Source organism: Lemur catta, chromosome 12, assembly GCF_020740605.2.
Source record: "Lemur catta isolate mLemCat1 chromosome 12, mLemCat1.pri, whole genome shotgun sequence".
NCBI lineage: Eukaryota > Metazoa > Chordata > Mammalia > Primates > Lemuridae > Lemur > Lemur catta.
Window position 1 is genome coordinate 9,447,189 of NC_059139.1, and position 23,521 is coordinate 9,470,709.

At 49.6% G+C, this 23,521-nt stretch overlaps 1 protein-coding gene across 4 annotated transcripts in view; it reads left to right on the forward strand.

The window, feature by feature from the left end:
• TRIO (trio Rho guanine nucleotide exchange factor) overlaps positions 1-22,576 on the forward strand; it is a 324,357-nt gene extending 301,781 nt beyond the window's left edge. For 3 of the 4 annotated variants that reach the window (XM_045566321.1, XM_045566322.1, XM_045566323.1), the window contains 10 exons: positions 618-1,369; positions 5,364-5,611; positions 11,041-11,179; positions 12,038-12,065; positions 12,276-12,438; positions 12,709-12,830; positions 16,047-16,125; positions 17,844-18,044; positions 19,522-19,660; positions 20,255-22,576. In XM_045566321.1, coding sequence (XP_045422277.1) covers positions 618-1,369; positions 5,364-5,611; positions 11,041-11,179; positions 12,038-12,065; positions 12,276-12,438; positions 12,709-12,830; positions 16,047-16,125; positions 17,844-18,044; positions 19,522-19,660; positions 20,255-20,803 — 2,420 coding nt within the window. In that variant the 3' untranslated portion in view covers positions 20,804-22,576. Of the gene's footprint in view, positions 1-617; positions 1,370-5,363; positions 5,612-11,040; positions 11,180-12,037; positions 12,066-12,275; positions 12,439-12,708; positions 12,831-16,046; positions 16,126-17,843; positions 18,045-19,521; positions 19,661-20,254 lie in introns of those variants that run through there. The other variant, XM_045566324.1, reaches the window with a different exon arrangement.
• The last annotated feature ends 945 nt before the right edge of the window (positions 22,577-23,521 follow it).

Here is a 23,521-nt window from a genome sequence, read left to right on the forward strand (position 1 = left end):
CGACAAAAGAGAGGTGGTCTATAAAACCACCTCCAAGTATGGTAGCCAAGGGGTTAACTCCCAGCCTGTTTCTTGGACTAACTACTCCCTGGTTTAATGTAGTCCTTGGAGAAAGTCAGGCTAACCTCTCCCACAGTGGGAGCCAGTTGGTGCTGCAGGCAGTCTTGGGTGACTGTGCCCTAGCATGGCTCTGGTCTGCCCGTTGACACTGGCCATTTGCTGGGATGCTCTGGGTAGATGCCGCCCCTTTCTCTGTGGGATGCCAAGGCTCTGCTGGCCTGCTCTCGGGGAACTGAAGTGTCATTCCTCAGGCCCCTCCCTCACGCTGCACTTCTGCCTGCTGTCTGTGGACTGCTTCCACACCCCCATCAAGTCGTTTTAACTCCGTAGTAAACAGGACAGTAGCATATTGCTCACTCCTTTACTGGTGGATGGTGCCAGTCTGTGGCCTCCAGATGTGTGCGCTGCGCAAGGTCCTGGTGACCGCAGGCTGTCTTGATGACTTGCCCTGTGACCAGCCCGTGGCACGTCTGAGCCCAGCGCTCCTTCCGATGCCTCGTGTTCCTTTTCCCTTTGCCCTGACCAGTCTCCTCTGCCATGTCTTGCTTGTTTTCCAGCCTTGACATCACCGATCGAGTACCAGAGGAACCACAGCGGGGGCGGCGGCGGGGGCGGGGGCGGCGGCGGGGCCCCCAGCGGCGGAGGCGGCCACGGCGGCCCCGGCGGCGGCGGCACCAGCGGCGGCCCCGGCTCGAGCAGGAGCAGGCCCTCCCGGATCCCCCAGCCTGTCCGACACCACCCCCCTGTGCTGGTCTCCTCTGCAGCCTCGAGCCAGGCAGAGGCAGACAAGATGTCAGGTATGTGCACCCCCGGCCCCTCACTGCCTCCCCCCGGTGGCAGCCTGGCCTTGGAGGCCGGCCCCGGCCAGCCCTGCAGGCCGCCCCCCAGCGGAGACGCCGAAGGGCCCGAGCGAGGAGCCGAGCCCATCCCCAAGATGAAGGTGACGGACAGCCCCCGGAAGTCGGCCGCGGGCGCCAAGGACGCGCGGGGGAGCCCGGGCTCCCTGCCCCTGGGGAAGCCCAGGTCCGGGGCCGTCTCGCCTCTGAACTCTCCGCTGGCCACCGCGTTCCCTTCTCCTTTCGGCAAGGAGCCCTTTCCCCCCAGCAGCCCCCTGCAAAAGGGGGGCTCCTTCTGGAGCTCCATCCCCGCCTCCCCCGCCAGCCGGCCCGGCTCCTTCACCTTCCCGGGGGACAGCGACTCCCTCCAGCGCCAGACGCACCGCCACGCGGCCCCCAGCAAGGACACGGACCGCATGAGCACGTGCTCGTCGGCCAGCGAGCAGTCCGTGCAGTCCACCCAGAGCAACGGGGTAAGCGCCCCGCCGCCTCGCCCCGCCAGCTCTTCTAAACCTCCTGTGTCGCCGTCGCTGTCCTCGTACTAACTCCGGCTCTCCAGCGCTGCTGCCGCAGTAATCGCCTCGGCCACGCTCTCGGCTCTACTAACTCGCTCCTTGCTTTGTCCGTGTCTCCTTGATGAGGGAAGCAGATCGTTAACCTTCTGAATGCAGCACCTTTAAAGCTTTCAGTTTTCCAGCCACCAAATATCCTGGAACTTCCTTTTCGGTTCCTGCCTTCCTCTGGCAATTTTTCTCAGGAGGAGCCTTTTCCCGTTCTCTACCTCTTACTTCAATTGAAATCTGTACACTTTAAGCTTTTTGCTCATCGCTTGGTTTTGCTCTTTTACACCTTATATTATATTGTCTTTGCGGCATTTTTGACTCATTTGCTGGAAAAAAAATCCCTCAAGAAACTTCCAACAGCAACTCAAAGCAAACAAAGCTGACAAAATGGGGGGAAGGAATCTATCCAGTGGGAATATTTTACTGCACCCCAAGGTTCGCTCTGGAAGAGAGACTGCTCTGGGCAGCTGGCATCGTGGCTCCTGCAGGTGGCGGTGCAGCGGAGCCCGGGGAGGAGCAGTGCCCTGCATGGGCAGCAGGGCCACAGCGTGGGCTGGGGCATCCCGCCTCTAGGCCGGCCAGAGCCACTTTACCCTGCACTCACTGGTTTTCTCAAGTAGAAGGGTTGCTATGATGGGTTTCCCCCCATTTCGTGGCTTCCTCACTGTCTACCCACCTGTTCCCTACAGGGCACCTGGCCTGGCCCCTAACACTTTCCTGAAGGCATGCATGAGTGAATAGAACTGTTCTAATGAGTGTATGTTTGATCACTTTATAAATTTTTAAATACATTTCCCTAAAAGGGATTGTGTTTCTCTTTATATATATTAAAAAAAAATCTGGCTTTTGCATGTCTCTTTCTTCTGGACTCCTATTAATACCTTGCTTGGTTTACTCGGTGTTACTCTTTCTTCCTATTTTTTGTTAACATATTTTGTTAAACTCAATTTTTGTATTTAATGGAGAAAGAAATTAACAAAATGGGTCATGATACATTTATTTACAGCTGAGTATTATTATCAAAAATAAGCATCTGGCAGACATCCTACAGAGCGTCCCAGTTAGACTAGATATGCTCAGTGGTCAGGTTAGCGTCAGACCTGGGTTTCAGTTGGGAAAAGCGATGCAGACAACCCGTGACAAGTGGCACCTGCCAGCGCTGAGTTGAACACTCAGGATGCAGACATGGCCTTACAGCTGTGACCCTCATGAAATCCGCCAGTCAGCATCTCTCGTGCTCATCCTAACCTGGACGCTTTCCCATCCAGTACAAGCGGAGTTCTCAGAGTCCGAGTTTCGGAATGAATACATCAACTGCTCCAGCGCAGGAGCCAACACTGGTCATCTCTGGATGGTGACGAGTAAACGTGAAGAATGGCCGCAGCCCGGCTCCATCCCAGCATGCTCCCTCTGAGACAAAGGTGTAGGATAAAGGGGGCATACGTTCCACGAGTTTTAGGTTTGGAAAGTTGCCTTTGCTTTTTCTCTTCCTCTTCCCACTTTTTCTTATGTGGTGAGTAACCTGGAAAGGGAAATTGCTGGATAGTGTTTCAGATGAGTCACAGTGCCGTACAGAGATGCCTCAGAGGCTGGGAAGATGGCCAGAGGTCCAAAGTGGGATTTGGACCTCCAGAACCCTTAAGTATTTGGTTCAAAGGAACTGCCACCTTGCCTAGCCCCGACCCATGTGCACTCCTGTCCCCCTGGCAGCTCCTCAGAGCCTCCCTCCTCCTTGACCACGTCTGTCAAGCTCTCTTTGGTTACAGCCAGTGGTTGTGCCTAACCCACAGCCCAGGTCTCTCTTCCGCCTTTAAATGGGCATCTTCCGCAAAGTTCTGCTGAAAGCAGCAGTAGAGTAGGTGTGGATCAACCCAAACTGACTGTGCCAGCCGCGCTGTGGTCTGGCCTTTCAGCCTGTTTTGTTGGGCAGCAATAAAAGTCCACACACATTGGAGTCACTGCAGCCCTGCCTTTCTCTTGCACGCCAGGTGGTCCTGTGCAAAGTCACTAACCTCCCACGACAAGGGACTGATGACCATGTCCATTGGCAAGGCAGTTGTGTGAATTAACCAAGATGGATTTCAAATGCCTAATACATGGCCTGGCATGCAGGAGGTGTTCTGAAAATACTCATAATAATAGCTATTATTACTGTGGTAAGATACTCAAATTATGAGATGTAGCCTGGTATGTTACCAAAAGCACCTGTGCTGAAGATGTTTTCTGTTTATATATTCTAGCAAATTCAGCTTTGTAATCTCAAGACTTTGCCTTGTAAGTCAGCATACCAGAGCACATGCTAAAGGTATAGAAGTGTATAGATGAGCGTGCACAGGCCGAAGCCTGGCGTGTAGCACCTTCACAGCGAGGGACCGCAGGCAAGAAGTGAGCCTCCATGGAGACGGGCACAAGGAAACAGACCCCTCCTTGGCAGAGACAAGAAACAAGAGCTGAGCAGTGCCGCTGTGTCTTAGTTTATCCACGGCAGGCCTAGGTTCATAGCCCTGGCCCCTGGAATTCCCAATGGCTGGCCTGTCGGCTTTCCTGCACTTGGTCTCATGAGGAGAGCAGGAGAGTCTCTTCTCACTTGTCCCCTCGGCTGGCTTCGATCTACTCCAGCATATCCTGCAGCACCCAGTAGACCCAGGATGAGCAGCAGTACGGCGGGGTTGACTGACTGGTTGCATCTGCACTGACCCAGGATCTGCCCAGGGCGTCTGAGAGCCCAGCAGAAGCTGGCACCTTTGGAGTCCTGACAGTCGACGAACATCCCACAGCATCACCAGTGGGAGCTTCTGGGAACAAGGCACCAGATGCCATTTCCACATCTTGGTTTGATAGAGGGGACTTGGGCAAGATGTCGCTCAGGTGCTGGCAGGGCCTCAGCTTTCTTCTCCTCCCCTCGGAACAGTAGGTCACTCACTAAATGAGAGCCTGACTCAAAGACTGCCGTTGGTGTTTCTTCTGCTCTGTGGCTAGTGCCACTCAGTGTGTGGGCCCAGGGACGGCCTTAAGGAACCAGCTTTGCTTTGCCGTGGTAGCCTTGCCTCGTCAACTGGGCCACTCAATGCCTATTGAGTGCCTACTGCACGTCAGTCACTGGCCAGATATCAGGTGCCACCAGGGCTGCAGAATCAGGGTGGGGTAAGCATTCCCACCCCAGGTCTGCTCCTGAAGTTTGAGTTGAGCGGCACTGTGATGCTATGTGATGTGTTCCGATGGCAAACAGTACCTTGGGGACACTTGAATCATGCAAGACGGCTGCCCACCAAGGGATGAGTAATGGAAACAGAGCAAGCATCCATAAGAAGAGAATAGTAGTTGGTTTTACTTTTCAGTGGTTCCACCATCTTCATTTTGAAGGGAAAAGAGGTAGAAATTAGATACGTCGGCAAGTGAGCATGATTCTGGAATATGCGTTTCCAATGAGCGTTTTGTCTTGAAGATTTAGGGACTTCTCCATTATCTGATCTGTCAGTGAGACAAAGAGCAACTCTTTGCAGCTTTTAAATTTAATACCTTAAAAAAAAAAGAGTGATATTCACAATGACATTGCTTTGTTTGAGTTAGGAATAGCCCAACATGCTGTCGATGTGAGGACTAAGGTGTTCCCGTGAGCATGCAAGGAAGATCAGACTGATAATATCAAGCTCCCAAAAGTAAAGTGTCATTATTGTGGTGACTTCATTTTAGATTGTCCCTAAATTGCTTTCTAGAGAAATCTTACTTTCAATTCTTGAAAAAGATGCACAAAGTTAGCTTGTGTGAAGGAAAAGTTAAGTGTCTCCCTGCCTGTCTGGGGAGCCCTGCACTGGGCCATGGTGCACAGTGATGCGTGATTGTACATGATTAGGTCTCATTTCAGTTCCTCTCTGCCTTCTCTTTTTCATCTTATTCTCTACAGAGTGAAAGTAGCAGCAGTAGCAACATCTCCACCATGTTGGTGACACACGATTACACGGCAGTGAAGGAGGATGAGATAAACGTCTATCAAGGAGAGGTCGTTCAAATTCTGGCCAGCAACCAGCAGAACATGTTTCTGGTGTTCCGAGCCGCCACTGACCAGTGCCCCGCAGCCGAGGGCTGGATTCCGGGCTTCGTCCTGGGCCATACCAGTGCAGTCATGGTGGAGAACCCCGACGGGACTCTCAAGTGAGTGCCTGATGGTAAAGCTGGCGCGGCAGGTGGTCACGGAGGGGAGGGCACCGCGCAGATGAGGCACAGAGACCCTGGAGAGGATGAAGCTTATTGAAGGGCAAGCTGTGTCCGTTAGTGCAAGCTCATCTCTGAGCAAATGTGCAGCCCTAAAGGGAGGATGGGTGTCCTCCCATCTCCCAGACTAATCCTGACAGGTTCTTTTAATAACCTGCATTTAGAAACAAACAGCTTTTTGAGGTCACGAAATAGGGCACTAGAATAATTTAGTCCTGGGAGGTCTTGGGTGGGGAGTGAGGACTTTCTGAGGACCCCGAACTCGTTTTCAGGGGTGTGTTGGGTTGACATCTGTAAGCCATAGGTAAAGACCTGGGTGACGCCATTACCATCACGCTTTATATGCTGGAAGGTTAATTCATTTAAGAAACTTGAAACCAGTCTTGCTGCACTAAACATTATTTTAAAGAAAACCAAATTTGAGTATTGGTTTGTAAAACTCTTCCCTTTTCTGAATCTCCTTGAAATGTCCACTACGATAGAGGCCCAGCTAGATGGTTTCTGGAGATGGAAGCATCATAGGACTTTGTAACTTTGATGTCCCTAAAAGATCAGACACGGTTGTGTCCTCCCCATGCAGGGCTGTACCCTGGCCTGGGTTTGCAGTGTGGGCTATGCCAGCATCTCAGCAGCTCCCTGTGCCTCTAGGCTCGTGCCCCACGGGGAGGCTGGCTCCAGCTCAGGCTGCAGAGGGCCCCTCTTTCTCCAGGACAGTCCCTTGTCCTGTTTGTCTTTGTACAGAAATAGTTTTTCCTAGTACATTGCTTAGGAATCCCATTTGACAGCTTTCTGTATGTCAGTCATACCTCAAGAAAGTAGTTTAAAAGAAGGCAAGCTGAAGAGAGAAAAATCCTATTTTATACTTTGTTGCCTTAAAATACATTCTTATATTCTATGTTCATAGGGTTCTCTACAGAAGTAGAACCAAGAGGGTGTGTAGATATAGACACAGAAACAGACATACCTCATTTTATTGTGCTTCGATTTATTGTGCTTTGTAGATACTGCATTTTTTTTACATACTGACGGTTTGTAACAATCTAGCAACAACCAAGTCTGTCACTGCCATTTTTCCAACAGCACATCATCACTTCCTGTCTCTGTCACACTTTAGTAATTATTATAATATTTCAAGCATTTTGATCATTATGATATCTGTTATGATGATTAGTGATCTTTAATGTCACTATTGTAATTGTTGTGGGTACGTCATGAACCACACCCCATATAAGACAGCAAACTTAATCAATAAATGTTGCCTGTGTTCTCACTGCTCCACCAATTGGATTCCCATGTCTATTCCTCTCCTCTGACTCCCTATTCCCTGAGATGCAGCAGTATTGAAATTAAGCCTATTAGTAACCCTACAATGGCCTCTAAGTGTTCAAGGGAAAAGAAGAGTCGCATGTCTCTCACTTTACATCAAGAGCTAGAAATTATTAAGGTTAGTAAGAAAGACATGTCAAAAGCTGAGGTAGGTTGAAAGCTAGGCCTCTTGCACCAGGTAGCCAAGTTGTGAATGCAAAGGAACAGTTCTTGAAGGAAATGAAAAGTGCTACAGCAGTGAACACATGAATGATAAGAAAGGAAAACAGCCTTATTGCTGATATGTAGAAAGTTTGAGTGGTCTGCATAGAAGATCAAAGCAGCCACAGCATTCCCTTATGCCAAAGCCTAATCCGGAGCAAGGGGCTAACTCTCTTCAATTCTCTGTAGGCTGAGAGAGGTGAAGAAGCTGTAGAAGAAAAATTAGAAGCTAGCAGAGGTTGGCTCATGAGGTTTAAGGAAAGAAGCCATCTTCATAACATAAAAGTCCAGGGTGAAGTAGCCAGTGCTGATGAAGAAGCTGAAGTTATCCAGAAGATGTAGCAGAGGTCATTGATGAAGGTGGCTACAGCAAACAACAGATGTTCATTGTAGATAAAGCAGCTTTCTATTAGAAGAAGTTGTCATCAAGGACTTTCATAGCTAAAGAGGAGTCAGTGCCTGGCTTCAAAGCTTCAGAGGATAAGCTGATGCTCTTGTTAGGGGCTAATGCAGCTGATGACTTTAAGCCAATGCTCATGAACCATTCCGAAAGTCCTAGGGCCCTTAAGAAAAAATTATGCTAAATTTACTCTTGTCTGTCCTCTAGAAATAGAACAACAAAGACTGGCTGACAGCACATCTGTATTACAACATAGTTTACTGAATATTTTAAGCCCACTGTTGAGACCTACTGCTCAGAAAAAAAGACTCCCTTTCAAATATTACTGCTCATTGACAATGCATCTGGTCACCCAGGAGCTCTAGTGGAGGGATGTAAAAGAGGGTTAATGTTGTTATTATATCTGCTAACAGAACATCCATTCTGTAGCCCATGGATCAAGCACTAATTTCAACTTTCAAGTCTTATCATTTAAGAAATACATTTTGTAAGACTGTAACTACTATAGGTGGTGATTTCTATAATAGATCTGGGCAAAGTAAATTGAGAACATTCTGGAAAGAATTCATTCTAGATGCCATTAAGAACATTTGTGATTCATAGGAGTAGGTCAGAATATCAACATTAACAGGAATTTAGAAGAAGTTGATTGTAATCCTTATGGATGACCTTGAGGGGTTCAAGACTTCAGTGGAGAAGTAACTGCAGATGTGGTGGATATAGCAAGAGAACTAGAATTAGAAGTGGACCCTAAATATGATGTGACCGAATATTTGCAATCTTAGGATAAAACTTTAACGAATGAGGAGTTGCTTCCTATGGATGAGGAAAGAGTGGTTTCTTGCTATGGGACCTACTCCTGGTGAAGATGCCGTGAACACTGCTGAAATGATGATGAAGGATTTAGAATGTTACGTAAACTTTGTTGATAATGCAACAGCAGGGTTCAAGAGGATTGACTCAAACAGCATCCCATGCCACAGGGAAATCTTTCATGAAAGGCAGAGTGATCAGTGTGGCAGACTTCATTGTTTTAAGAAATTGGGCAGGGTGCAGTGGCTCATGCCTGAAACGCCAGCACAGGTGTGGGGAACCTGCGGCCTTAAGGCCACATGTGCCCTTCTAGGTCCTTAAGTGTGGCCTTTTGACTTAATCCAAATTTTACAGAACAAATCCTTTTATTTTTATTTATACATTTTTGTTCATTTATATTTTTATTTTATTTTTAAAATGAATGTGTTTAAGATAACCAAAGAATAAGTTTCAACAAAATAATGCTTCAGATTGACTGGCACAGTTAGAACATTAGTAAGCCATAAGGGGTAAACTGACAGCTACTATGCTCATGATTTAGTTCTAACTGGCACCACTGCCACACGAGGCCGGTTGGCAAGAGTTTATGGTGGTTGAGTAAGCCAGTCTGTTATCAGCCTTTGACAACAGAGCACTGCATTTCTGTTTGAAGTGGAATTTGTGAATGGTTGCATAGCTTGGCAGTATTTTTTAATTCTGTCTGTTTAACAGCCCATTATGTCAAAGATCAAGAGAACACTGAAGAAAGAAAGCACATTTTTTAATGAGGATTGGGGAATAGCAATGTTATCTTGTTTCTGCTAAAGATAAGATTATTTTTGCAACTGTGTTGTAGAAATAGAAAAAAAAAGAAAAAGACGATTTGCTTGCTTCGTGATACTGCAGTATCAACATTAAAGAAATTCAGTGCTCATCAGCATTATGACACTCATGAGGACCACAGATATTTTAAATTAGAGGGAGAAGCAGGAAAGGTGGTATTGCAGAAATCAAAAGATGCAAAAGCAAAGATAGTTCTTTCAAGCAGCAATAAGACCTGGAAATAATGCCACTGAAGCAACTTATAAAGTAGCTTATATACTTGGGGGCAAAGAAAGGGAAGCCATTCAGTGATGTAGAAATTGTGAAAGAATGCATGGTCGAAGTTGTAGGATACTTAGACCCCGATACCGTAATAAGTAAAAATAGCTGCCTCTTTCAAGGAGAACCATAACTGATCAGCAGCATGAATTAGCCTTCAATTTAACAGAACAACTTGATGTAATACTTCAAAAAGAAAGAATGTATTATTCAATCACTTTGGATGAATCAACTGGTACAACTGACTCAGCACTTTATTCAGTCATAACAGAAGTTTTTCTTTGCTACAAAGAGTTACTCACTTTGGGCACTCTTGCAAACAGACTGGGGGAATAGATATCTTCAGCTACTTTCAAGATAAATGTCATGAAGTTGGACTGAATTTGGTAAATTTAGTGAGTGTATGTACAGACGGTACACCTTCCATGACAGGAAAACATGAAGGGTTTATTGCACAGATTTAAAAAAGCATCAACAGATCTAATGCACTCATTTCTTTTCATTGTATTTTGCACCAGCAAAATCTCTGTGCTAAAGCTACTATTTTAAGTGACACTTTGCAACAAGTTGTAAGTATTGTTAACTATAATTGTGCAAATGCAACACGGCATGGTCAGTTTTATTTCGTAACATGCTGAACTTGAACAATGAGGTATTCAGTGTAGATTTGCCATACCATTCTAAAGTGCACTGGCTATTGCAGGGACAGGTGTTAGCCAAAATTTTATCTCTGCGAGCACAGACAGTTAAATTTGATGAAGAACATAAGAATCAGCAATGTGAAGTATTGAAAGAAGACCTCTATAGGAAAGCAGCATTTCTGTGTGATGTCATGTCAAATCAAAATAACTTGAATATTTCTTTGCAAGGTAAAAATAAGTCTATATATGATGTGGCAAAAAATCCAAACATTTTGGGAAACTATCTTTTTTCATGACTTGCTTTATTGTGATGGTCTGGAATGGAACCCCCAATATCTGCAAGGTATGCCTGTACGGACATGGGTTTATTATAAGGAATTGGCTCACAGTTACGGAAGCTCCAAGTCCACATCTGTGCTCAGCCAGCGAGCCAGAGACCCAGGAGAGCCGATGGCGCAGATGAAGTCTGAAGACCGTCTGCTGCAGAATTTCCTTTCTGTTCTCTTAAAGCCTTCAGCTGACTGGGTGAGGGCCACCCACATTAGGGAAGGGTATCTGCTTTATTATTGCAATTAAAATATTAATCTAATCCAGAATCATCCCCACAGAAACACTCAGAAGAATGTTTGGCCGAATAGCTGGGCATCCTGTGACCCAGTAAGGTAAAATCAGTCATCACACACTCCTTTCTGTTTTAATCTTTAAAATTAGGTTTAAGATGATTTTATCTTCTGGGTTCTTGAGAATGACAGAAAAGTTTTCTTCAGCAGAGATCACTGTTACTGAAGGACGTTCAGCCACCCTGTGTGCATATAAGTTGAATATTCAGCCTTTCTCTAATGTTTCCAGGTACCATTTGCTGCGTGTGGGAAAGGCGTAAGATTAACAGTGTGTTCTTTTCCCCCTAGGAAGTCAACATCTTGGCACACAGCACTCCGTTTAAGGAAAAAATCTGAGAAAAAAGATAAAGACGGCAAAAGGGAAGGCAAGTTAGAGAACGGTTACCGGAAGTCACGAGAGGGCCTCAGCAACAAGGTATCTGTGAAGGTGAGTTTCAGGGGCTCCAGGAACCTGCATTCATGCTCCGTGAGCAGGAACGGTCAGGGAGGCAGAGACCTCGGAGACCTGGGGCCTGGGTTTGCTCCTGTGTAATCTCCCTCCTGCCACTCCGCCCCTGCCCTGTGAGCTGCACCCTGCAGGGCCTTTTCTTGTCAGGGGGCCGGTCTGGGACTGTGCTGGCTGGCACGGGGATGCGTGCGTCCTACAGGGAAACAGGTAGACACCTGCACACCTCACCAGGTGCACACATGGCTCATGAAGAACACAGTTGGGTCCCCGGGTGAAGCACAGAAACTAGATTGTCAGAAACAGAGCGCAACGCAGCTGTGGCTCAGGCTTCCCTCGGTGTCCTGCATAGACCAGAGGGGAGTGCCCAGCTGTGAGGACACCTCTAGGTTCTTTGGCTTTCACAGATTCCCGTGGGGGTCTCTTCAGTCAACTTTAATCCTCTGTAATCAGATTGCCTGAAGCCTGTGGGGGTTTTGCCTGGAGAAGAAGAAAATACCTCCTGAAAGGGACCCTGAGCACCGTGGTCAGGGCACCGGCCATCCTGCACTAGGAAGGTGTCCGGGGACCAGCTGAACTCAGCCTGTAGGATGAGAAAAATTAATGTCTCTGAGTTTAAGCCGGTTTTTTGTGTGTTTGTGGGTAGGAAGGAAAAGACTCACCCAAGTTAGTGTGACATTCACCTTTCAAGTGCAGTGAAACGTGGTCTGTTTTGATTGCTACCCAGGCAGGCCAACTTCTGCCGATCTTTTGATGATAGATGTAGCCCCGGAACGAAAGTAACACACCTTAAAATAGCTCATGTTTTTGGTTAATACCTGTTTGCATTTTCCATTCCAGCTTCTCAATCCCAACTACATATATGACGGTGAGTCCTGTCGTCTCTCTCTGCTAGTCTTGGGGATCATAGATCTGTGGGCATGTTTCAGAACGCTCGAGTGGAACCTCTGGAGATGGGTTTTCGGTGGCGCTCTGGGCTGGGGTAGCAACTTAGGTCTCGTTAGTGTGTCAGGGATGAGTCGGGGGGTGTGGGAGAGGAGCCCAGGGTGACTGGCCTCTGCCACCCTCTCTCTTACAGTTCCCCCAGAATTCGTCATTCCGTTGAGTGAGGTCGCGTGTGAGACAGGGGAGACCGTTGTTCTTAGATGTCGAGTCTGTGGCCGCCCCAAGGCCTCAATCACCTGGAAGGGCCCTGAACACAACACCTTGAACAACGACGGTCACTACAGCATCTCCTACAGGTGAGGGAGGCCCTCTCTGGGGTGGGTTTTGCTGGCCAGGAGCACAGTCTTGTTATGTGGGGACTGGAAACTCCTCCTTCACCGTGGCTGACGTGGCGGATTTCATCAGCCACCTTGGCACCCTCGTCTGTCCGTGAGGGCACACTTCATGCCCGGGTGTGTACCCCATCGGTGTGGAGCTCCTGCCTCCCTGTGACCCTGCGAGAGAGGTCAGCACTGGTGGCAGGTGCTGAGCTTTCTGACGCCAGTGAGTTCTCCTGTGCGCTGCAGTGACTTGGGAGAGGCCGCTCTGAAGATCGTTGGCGTGACCACGGAAGACGACGGGATCTACACGTGCATCGCTGTCAATGACATGGGTTCAGCCTCGTCGGCGGCCAGCCTGCGAGTCCTAGGTAAGCTGCGCCACGCGAAGGGTCCTCTGCCTGAGGGCACAGTCTTCCAAGGGTCTCTTAGGACCGAAGTACCCCTCACATTTAATGTGGCCTGAAATATAGAACAACAGGTCACTCGTGGGGCCTTCCAAAGAGTTGCTTGCAAGTAGCAGACCACAGGCTGGGATGTCACAGGAGAGTGGCCTCTCAGTGCCTCGCATAAGGTCAGGGGAGCCACCAGGGCTCCCATTGCTGGGAAGGGGCTGGGGGCCTGTGCAGTGAAGGCCTCTGGCTGCCCACCGTGGAGCACCTAGGCCTCCCGGGACCAGCCTCGGAGTTAGAACAAGGTGCTTTTTGTGCTCTTAGGACTCAAAAATGCATCCTTGTATCCAGCTGAATCTGGATCTACCCTAAGTTGGTGTCACATAGAATGGAGGTAACAAAGAAGGAAAGGAGGTGGCGTGGCTGAGCCCCGGCCCGTGCAGGCTCTGCGCCTGTCTGAGAGCCTAACAGAGACCCTGCAGGTGGTGTGTCCGCCCCGTCCCCTCGGTGAGCCAGGCTCAGGCTTGTCCGGAGCGTCCCGCTAGGACGGCGTCCACCGTGGGGCCTGCCCATTCTGTTCTGAAGACCTTGTTCTCTCTCCTCAGCTAAACGCTCAGCTCCTTGGGGCAGAACAAATTTCTGCCGTTACCCTTGACATGGGCAGGTGCTCAGAGGGCAGCTGTGCAATCCAGGGCAGCTGAGCATTCTCATCCCCCCAGGACTGGAGAGCTGCTTCCAGGAGGGAAAACAAAAATCCAAACTAAAGGGCAAATTGAGTCCGGGAGCACCCTGTGTGTGGACAATAGACAGAACTCGTCTTAGAACTTTTGTCCCAGATCATCTTAATTCTGTAGATTTAACCTCATTAAATCAAACAAAGGACTTGTTCTGATTTTTTGGATCATAGCACAAGAAAAAGATCTTGAATTTGATAGTAAAACATCACTGATTTTTTTTTTCTGAGGCCTGATTTTCTGATTTTAAAAAGACATTACAGAAATTATAAAGGTGATTGTTTTGTATTTAGTATATCGCTAGTGAAAGCTAAGGGAGTTGAGAGAGTCATAAGACTATTTCTACTGTGGAGATGCAAGTGGGAGAATAAAGGAAAAGGAAATGCATCATTCTTTCTATCACAGTGATCCAGCTGCAGCCCTTACAGTTCTTCAGAAGAATCATCTTATCACAGACTGTTCCAAGAAGATCTTCCTATTTCCAAATTGTCCTCTGTGAGAAGCCATTTCATTTGCAGGCTTCCATAATCTGGCGTTTTGTTTTAAATCTACAGTGGCCCCTCTCCTGTCTGTCCGAGGCTGCTCCCTCTGCCGTAGCTGTGTGCAGCGTGGGCCTCCCAGAGCCCCGGTCCTTAGTCACGCTCAGAGATCAGGGAGTCCGGGCCACGCGAGGAAATTCAGAGGCCAGAGTAATTGGTCCTGCAGCCACGAGGACACACACAAGCTCCCATAACTATACCCAAGAGAATGACACGAGCAGAGAGCCCCACTGTGCCACAGGCCAGGGCCACGGTTGCTGTTGGGGAGCGTGAGAAGGTGTGATCTGGAGGAGCCGCGGGGGCCGCTGCTCGCTGCACTGCTCTGTCTCGTGTTCTGATTGGCGACATGTATGCTTGATGTACGTCACTGTATATATGTAATGCTTGACTAAAAACATTTATTTAAAAAGCCATAACCAAGCCCTTTCAGTAAAAAGAAAAAAAAAAAGAGGAAAAAATATTGTCTTTATGTGGGTAAATGTCCAGTATTTCTTAATGGGATTTGGTAGAGTTTCAGAACTTCCTAGTAAAATAACTTTATTTTTATAAATAAGATGATCAGTGCTTAATCACCTATGTGATAGAAGCCGTGCCGTGATTAGGAGACCCTCAGCCTACGGGTGCTGTGAGTCGGTGGCACAGTCAGAAGTCCTAGCCTTGCCATTTTTAAAGGAGTGCGAATGGGCTGACATCAACGGAAGAGACCGCAGTGGATTGTGTCCTTTGGTTTAAGGGACCGAAGTGCAGTCGTTGCCGCCTGTGTGCCCTGCAGGGAGCACTCGAGGCTGTGTGTGCGGACACTCTTTCGGGCTCTGGGGACCAGAGAGGCAGCTCAGACGTGGATGTGTTACCGTCACATAGTGGCTACACGCACAGCCTTGACAACAGTGCTAGTGGCAGTGCGTGGCACCCACAGGTGCTGCTCACCGGCTGCAGGAAGACGTGATTCCCAGCCGTGAGTGAGGCAGGGAAGGCCCATGAAGGGAGGTGACATCGTCCGGCAGAGCCTTGAAAGATGGATCAGATTAGACATTAAGGAAATGCATTCCTGGTGACAACGTGGGCAGAGAGGAGGGAACTGAGATGAGGGTAGGAATGAGAAAATGCCTCAGCTGGGCTGGACCACAGGACAGGGGAGAGGACAGAGGAGGAACTGAGTGGAGAGAGGAGCCCAGCAGAGTAGGGTCAAGAGTGTCGGGCAGCTGCGATGGCGGCTGTGCTTCCCGGAGCTGTCTGGCAGCTGGGCCACTCGGCCGGGACTCACCACCTTAATGCTTCTTTTCACAGGAAGGCTGTAGAAAGATGCTTTATGTGCCCGTGGACATATATAACACTAGGTTCGTTACTAACAGGTGGCTTACAGTTGGCCCCAGCATAATAAAATTCTGTGTTTGCAGTGTATTTATGATTTATTAACGATCTAAAGCCGTGTGAATGTCAAGTAAACATAGTGAACGCTTGCTCTGGTGGCTGTGAAAGGCGTCGCCAAGAGGAGGGACCAGCCCGGCTGTGAGGCCGTGTGGCCCGGCCAACAGGAGGGACTGTCTGTAGCAACAGTGTCCACTGGAAATAAAATGAGAGCCACATATGCCATTTTAGATTGTTCTAATAAGCACATTTTTAAAAGTAAAAGTAATTTTACTAACATTTAATGTAATTGAATATATCCAAAGTATTTCCCTTCAACATGAATCAATATTTGAAAACATTATTAGTGAGATTGTTTTAGATTATTTTTTTCACACCAAGCCCCGATGTGCAGTGTGTCTTCTACACTCACAGCACATCTTCGCTCGAGCGAGCCACGTGTCCGGTGCCCGTGGCCACGTGTGCCTGCCGTTTTGGACAGTGCGTGACTGTAGACTTTTCACCCAAGAAGCTCCACATAAAATGAGCTCAGGGAGGTGCTGCTCTTCTTGCAGGTCCAGGGAGCGATGGGATCATGGTGACCTGGAAAGACAACTTCGACTCCTTCTACAGCGAAGTGGCCGAGCTCGGCAGGTACGACGTGAGAGCGGAGTGTGAGGCGGAGCACACCGCGGGTGCACACGGAGAGTGTGTCTCGCCTGCCCTGTGGCTGAATCGTAACCCCTAATTGCCTTCAGACATTAAACACTGGGATATAAGCAAGCCGTTGCCAGCGGGGGCTCCAGGGGAGAAGTAAGGCCCGTAGGCCACCCACAGACGGGAAGAAGTAGCGCATCTAGAATAGGACTAGCTCTGTGCCGTCCTTGGGGAACTCAGAAAAGAGCCACTCAGGCGCTTCTTGTAGGACTTAATTCTCTCGTTCCCGTTGGGTTTCGGTTGTGCATAGAGATTTAAAGGAATTACGTTGTGATTACATTAAGTGTCAGGGTCTGAGAGAGGATTCACCACAGTGGGGCTGTTTGTCCTCACGAGGGGAGGGAGGCCAGGTGGTGGCTTGGCAAGTCCCCTCAGGCAGCCCGCCTCGGGGGACTGTGCCGCCCTGGCCACACAGCATGCACTCGCGTCCAGGCATCTCGTCCCACGTGGCAGGAAGAGCCAGGTCATAAAAGCGTGACAGCTTTCCCTCGTCCCTCTCGAAGAGCTCGCTGACAAGCTCCAGCCAGCAACATCCTTGACGTTCGTGTGGCCATAACTGGCTGCAGGGCTCCTATCAGCACATCTGTCCATTATCTGTTGCCGTGTCACCAGTCACACCAGTCCCCGCTGTCTCCTAACAGTGGTGACGTGTGTCCCCTCCCAGTGCTGTGGGGGCATCAGGCAGTCATCGTGTTGCCCTCTCCTGGCACACCTGTGCCTGCCACGTCAGAGGCCTTGTTGGACTCTGGCCTCTTTCCACGTAGACTTTCGCCCTGGGCCTCCTCACGGGATGGCAGAAGCATCTGGAAGAGCAGAAGTCAAAGCTGCAGTACGCTGGCGGCCCAGCCTCAGCAATGAGCAGCCACAGTCCCCTGTGTTCCCTGGGTCAGAACCAGTCACCAGCAGCCCAGATTGAAGGGGAGGAGGGGACCTCACCTCTCAGGGGGAGAAGTGGCAAAGCGTGGCCACCTCGAACCCCCATGGCCTGCCCCTGCCGCAGGTTTATTTATAGTCCTCAGGCGTGCAAGACACACCCGGCCCCCCTTGGCCCCCAGCCCTCCCCCTGTGGTGGCAGCAGGCCCAGGATTTTCACCCGGACCCAGTTGGGACGTGGTGAGGGCCCTGGGTGGTCCGTTGGGTACAGCGCCAGAGGCCGTGTGTCCTGCCCGCACCCTCGCTCCCCGTGAAGCCAGCTGGGGCCGTGACCGCAGCGACGGCCCTTTGGAAAAGCACCGGAGGGAGCGGCTGCTGGGACGCGCCAAGCGCTTCGTCCAGGCTTCCCCCCAGGGCGAGAACGAAGGCAGCTGCCTGGCGGGGTCGCCGCACGGAGGCCTCACTCCGTCACCTCTGCCACGGCCAGTGGCCAGTGGCAGCCCTAGGGCGAGGCCTGCCCAGACACAGGATAGGAGGAGATCGAGGCTGCCCAAGAGGGGGGCTGGCAAGTCACATGGCTGAGGGAAAAGGCAGGATTTGGGGGCCACTGTGGCATCACAGCCCCTACATAGAACAGCCAGGGGAGCAGGGCCTTGGGGACAGGGGTTGGGTCACCACAAGGTGGAGGTAGCCCCCCCATTGAGTCCATTTAAGGGTAACAGAGTCTGTCTCCTTGACATATCAGAGTCCTCTGAAAATTGTCTTCCTGACATATTTTACAGGGGCAGATTCTCTGTCGTTAAGAAATGTGATCAGAAAGGAACCAAACGAGCAGTGGCCACTAAGTTTGTGAACAAGAAGTTGATGAAGCGTGACCAGGTCACCCATGAGCTCGGTATCCTGCAGAACCTCCAGCACCCCCTACTCATCGGCCTCCTCGACACCTTTGAGACCCCCACCAGTTACGTGCTGGTTTTAGAAATGTGCGTACACACCTGGCTCCCTCCCCTCTCTGTGGTCCTGGCCTCAACTTCAAGCGGTTTTGTTGCCTGTGTGTGTGCTCTAAGAAGAATAGAAACTGGGTTTTTAGAATTCACAAAACTCTTAAAAAAATATTTGCTATGGGAGATCTCAGTTTTAGACCCTTCCAGTAGTGGCAGAAAGAAGTGTGGTCCTCGACAGGGGCTGCCCGACAGGGGCAGGACACCCGATGTACCCAGATGCGCCCAGGCTACGGGCTCTGCTGGTTCTCAGCCGATCCAGAGATCCCCGGTTTCTGAGGAACAGGGGCGTGTTTTCCAGCCCCTCTCCCTGGCACGGAAAGCACACGGAAGGCGGCGGACTCTGGCCTGGTCAGACCCAGCCTGGTCCCGGGCCCTGCTCTCCCCTCATTTCTCAACTTGGGTGTCCCTTAAAAATCACACCGACTTCAGAGGGTCGTTGTGGGGCTGAAATGACATGTGTGAGCCGGCGTCCCAGCCTGGCCTGGCCTGGCCTGGGAGCTGCAGGACCTGGGAGGGCTTCTTTGTGGCTACTGAGAACCAATAGCTACTGCTCATCTTCCCCGGGGATTTTTAAACTAGAACTGTCACTCAGGTCCTTGTCAAAAGTCTCCTACAAGGCCTTTGTTTCTGGACTCAAATTTCAGTGCTTTTAGCCGTCATTTCTTTTCTCTGGGAAACTGCGTGGTTTGGCTGCAGCATACTGTTAGCAGGATTCATTTTCATAAGAGATTGCTACCAAATGCTCACTGGTTACTCCCCAGTACCAGACTGGTTGAACCATCCTAGAACTTTCTGCTGTCCAGGCAGAGGGCAGCCCAGCCTGTGTTCAGAGAGACCAGGCCCGGACCACCTCGGCTCGGATCTGGCTCCTCCGCTGACCAGCTGCGGGCCTGGGCAAGGGTTCATACCTTCTGTGTGCCCCCGTGTCTTCATCTATAAAATGGGGACAATAAAGCCCTCTTCTCAGAGAGTCAGGAGGATTAAATGAATTGATAGAAAGCACTTAGTCCCTGGCACATGGCAGTGCTGCACGAGTGTTCTTTAAATATTAAAAGTGATTTCGCAGTAGGAAGACTTTTGAGTCCAATGTTAAGCACTTGCTGTGTTGCCTTATCATCTGGCTCTTTACTTACACCATCTTCCCATGGCCCGTTTTTCAGATGAGGAAACTAAGGCTCAGGGAAGTGGGGCGGGTATCTGCCTTCTCCAGCAGATACTTGCAGAATGTGCACTGTGTCTCAGCCCCACTGAGATTGCCAAGCCATGTTCCCCACTCGCATCTTCACAAGAGAGCTGTAAGAAGTCTCCTCCTTACCCGCTCCTGCCTCCTGGTAGAGGAATAAATACAATCCTGAAATGCCAATAAGACGTTCACGATGGGGACAAGTCCCGCGTGTTTATTTCTTAGTGGCCCAAACAGGCCTGTACCTTGACGCGCTCCTTCCTGCCTCTGCAGGGCTGACCAGGGTCGTCTCCTGGACTGCGTGGTGCGATGGGGAAACCTCACTGAGGGGAAGATCAGAGCGCACCTGGGGGAGGTTCTGGAAGCCGTCCGATACCTTCACAACTGCAGGATAGCACACCTGGACCTAAAGGTTGGCGGGGCCCGGGGCAGCACAGGGAGGGTCTGACCACACCCGGCTGGGCCACGGGACACGCAGCCCCTCTTAGCTTGTCCTCTGCAGCCAGGCCGGGAGCCCCCGGGGGACCAGGGAGACGTGAAGCGGGGCAGGGAGTGGGAACACTGACTCCAATCTCTGTTCCCAAGAGTTGGCAGTCAGCGCTGCACCCAGCCAGTGAAACGCTGGGCGGGCACTGGAGATCCTCCAGCCTTTCTGGGACTTTCTGAAAGTTCCTGTTTCGCTCAGTGGCTATGGGTGCTTCTGCGGTCACGTAGCCAAGGAAGAGAGTTTTCCTCTTAGCTCTGGGAGGAAAAACGAACGCCCAGCTCCACAAAGCGGCCATGTTCACTTGGGCTGCTCGGCGGTGAGACTTCCAGGGAGAGCTGCGCCCGTCACACCTTCCTCCTCCTCACCCCGGGCCTGCGCGTGTGGGCTCATCCCGCGTTGCGCGTGAGCAGTTTGTTCCAGTTGACGTTCTTCCTGCCTCCCCGTAGGGTCCGAGGACCATCACAGTAGCTTAAGACTGGGGTGGTTTGGAAATGACGGTTGTCTTGTCCTGTATTCTAGCCTGAGAATATCCTGGTGGATCAGAGTTTAGCCAAGCCAACCATTAAACTGGCTGACTTTGGAGATGCTGTCCAACTCAACACGACCTACTACATCCACCAGCTCCTGGGGAACCCCGAATTTGCCGCCCCCGAAATCATCCTTGGGAACCCTGTCTCCCTGACCTCGGATACCTGGAGTGTTGGAGTGCTCACGTACGTGCTTCTTAGCGGCGTGTCCCCCTTCCTGGACGACAGCGTGGAAGAGACCTGCCTGAACATTTGCCGATTAGACTTTAGTTTCCCAGATGACTACTTTAAAGGAGTGAGCCAGAAGGCCAAGGAGTTCGTGTGTTTCCTCCTGCAGGAGGACCCTGCCAAGCGCCCCTCGGCTGCGCTGGCGCTCCAGGAGCAGTGGCTGCAGGTGGGCACTGGCCCCGGCAAAAGTGCAGACGTCCTCGATACGTCCAGACTGACTTCCTTCATTGAGCGGCGCAAACACCAGAATGATGTTCGACCTATTCGTAGCATTAAAAACTTCCTACAGAGCAGGCTTCTGCCTCGAGTTTGACCTGTCCTGAAGTTCTTTCTCATTCTCTTTCACCTGCCAATCAGCTGTTGATTTGAATTTTGAAGAGAAAACAAACAAACGTAATGATCAGCTGCCGGTCTGTTCGTCGTGTGAAATTGCATTCCAAGTGAGCTGTGCTCAGCAGTGCTTGGGCTCAGAGCTGCGAGCTACGCTGGGGTGGAGGACCTTCAGTTACTCTCTGCCGGAGGCAGAGATCGCATTGCTGTATCACAGTATTTTATTCAGGTTTCTGCAAAAAAATAAAAAGATACTTTTTTAAACAAACATGAATAGAATTTTGCAAATTTAACATTTTCAAGATTTATTCAAGGAAACAAAATGCCTATGTTCAACCACTGGTGTTAACGAACAAAACAAAGATACTGTGCATCTCTGGGGAAGACGCACCCAGGTGGCGGCCACGGCCTCGTCTCGGGCTCCGTGTCCAGCCGGCTCCGAGCTTTTCCAGCCGCCTCGTCTGTGTGTGTCTCACCCGGACACCAGCCAGACTTGGCTTCTGGAACATGCATTCAACCTCAAACTTTTGCATAAAATAGAATGAATTGTTTTGCTCTGATGAAATGTAGGCCTTACTTGTATATAAGACTGTTCCTGCCTTCGGTCTGTCATTTCCCACCTCCCTCCCCCGCCCGCCCTGGGCTTCCTCTGGGGGTCTGAGGGTCTGTCCGTCAAATGCAGACTTCAGGTGGGGTCCTGCCCCGCGGCCCCTCCCCCCCCAGCTGTCAGTCAGATTGTTGAGCAGTATACAGTCAGATGAAAATACTGTAAATGCACTCATTGGGGTTTTTTTGGTTTTATTTCATATCATGTGCAATGTTGTGGCTTTAACATTTTATGCAACTATTTATGAAGACCTCTGTTGTACCTGTAATAAATATATAGAAAAAGCACATACTTCGTACAGTGAGCTTTATGGTTTTGTGTGAGTGTTGGGGTAGGGGGGCGGGGAGGGTGGGTCGTAGCCCTGTGCCATCTGTTCAAGGAGACTGAACTCTTCGTGAAATTTGTCGGTTTTAAGGACTGTAAAAAGTTATTTCATACTCTGAATATAAAACTGGATAATAGGGTAATGTTTTAAAATTAATTATGCTATTATTCAGAATGCCAAAGTATTATTTTTTTTCCCAAAATCAGTCTGGACATTTACTACTTTTTAGACTTTTTGACGTTCAACTTTCTGTACAAAAAAATTGGCTGGATTTTGAGCTTTTGGTAAGAAATAAAAGCCAATTAAGCACTGGCCGCCCTGAGGCTGGTACCCAATGCCCGAGTCACTGTGGCAGAATTCACGCTGGTATGGGGAGTCCCTTCGACATGAGAGGCTAGGTTTCTGGGCACGCTTGAAGTTTTCTGGATGTCTTTTTATCTTTGTTATGTGAAGTACACTAAAAAAGAGACCAGCCTGCTTCCCAAGCCAGCCAGACACCTGGGTCTTGAGCCATAAACTGGCATAGTTAAGCTTTGCAGCTTCCAATGTATTTTATTTATTCTTTTGTTGGGTTTTTATTTGTTTCTTCTTGTAAAATTGTACAGAAACTTTTTAAAAGAAATTGGATTCAAAAACTGGATGTGTATCGTAACCTCATAACTTTTATTTGTGTATTGTTTCGTTTATTATTTCAGTTAAATTTTTACATTATTTTGCATGTATATTTCTTTGTACAGAGACCTTACATGTTTACACAGTATGATGTGATGTAAATATTTTATTTTGCCATCAGTTATTTTAAAAAATTAAACATATTTGCTTGATTTTTGTGTTAGGCTTTTTATTTAAATTGGTCACTATTAAATCGGAAAGAGAGATGGCTGAGAGTGAGACTGAAGCACAGGCCTCATGGGTGGGAGGGGGCAGAACATTCTATACTGGGAATCTTCTGTACACACCCAGAAATGGGAGTTGCCGTGACTCCTGCAGACTGGCACAGAAACCACACTCCAGACCACTGGCGGATAACCAGGGTGTCTGCCGACTGTTCACAGTGGCGTTGTAGCTCATCCAGTTAGAACATCTGAGCACCTCGTTCCCTGAGGAATGTAGAATCGTAGCAAAGGGAAGAGCTGTTTCGTCCCAGCCTCAGAAAGCAGAGTTAACATTGTCCAGATACATTCTGGAAAACAAAACGCTTAGTTTCAAGCACCATATTATGAATAAACCAAAGATCCTGCATGTGCGAGAAGGCTCCCCAGTGGTGGTCGTCCCTTGGCCCCCAGCTCCAGGGTCTACCTGGCTCTGGGAAAACTTGCAGCCACAGCCTGCCTGCAGGCTCTGCTGCCAATACGTTATTTTCCCTGATGACCTACAGTATCATCTCTCTTATGTTGACTCTTTCTGGCCTTCCTTCTGGGATGGTGACTTTGATTCTTCAACACACCATAAAGAACAGGTTTCTTTTCCATATAATCGCTGAAATCCTGAACAGAGGACTGATGTGAAAGGACGTTTGTGCCAAGTCTCTAGGTCAAGGGGGAGCCAGCTCCCTGAGGTATGCGCCCCTCCTGAGTCCCAGGGGTCCTGTGGAGGGACAGGAAATGGAAGGTTGGTTCTAATCCAGCCCCGCAGGGCTGCGTCAGGCCAGAGGGCGCCGCCTGGCCAGCTCAGGGCCAAACCTCAGCAACAGGAGAGACGCTGGCTGAATGACGGAGACATGCCTGTGAGCTCAGCAGAACCTACGACTACATGAGTGAAAGGTACTC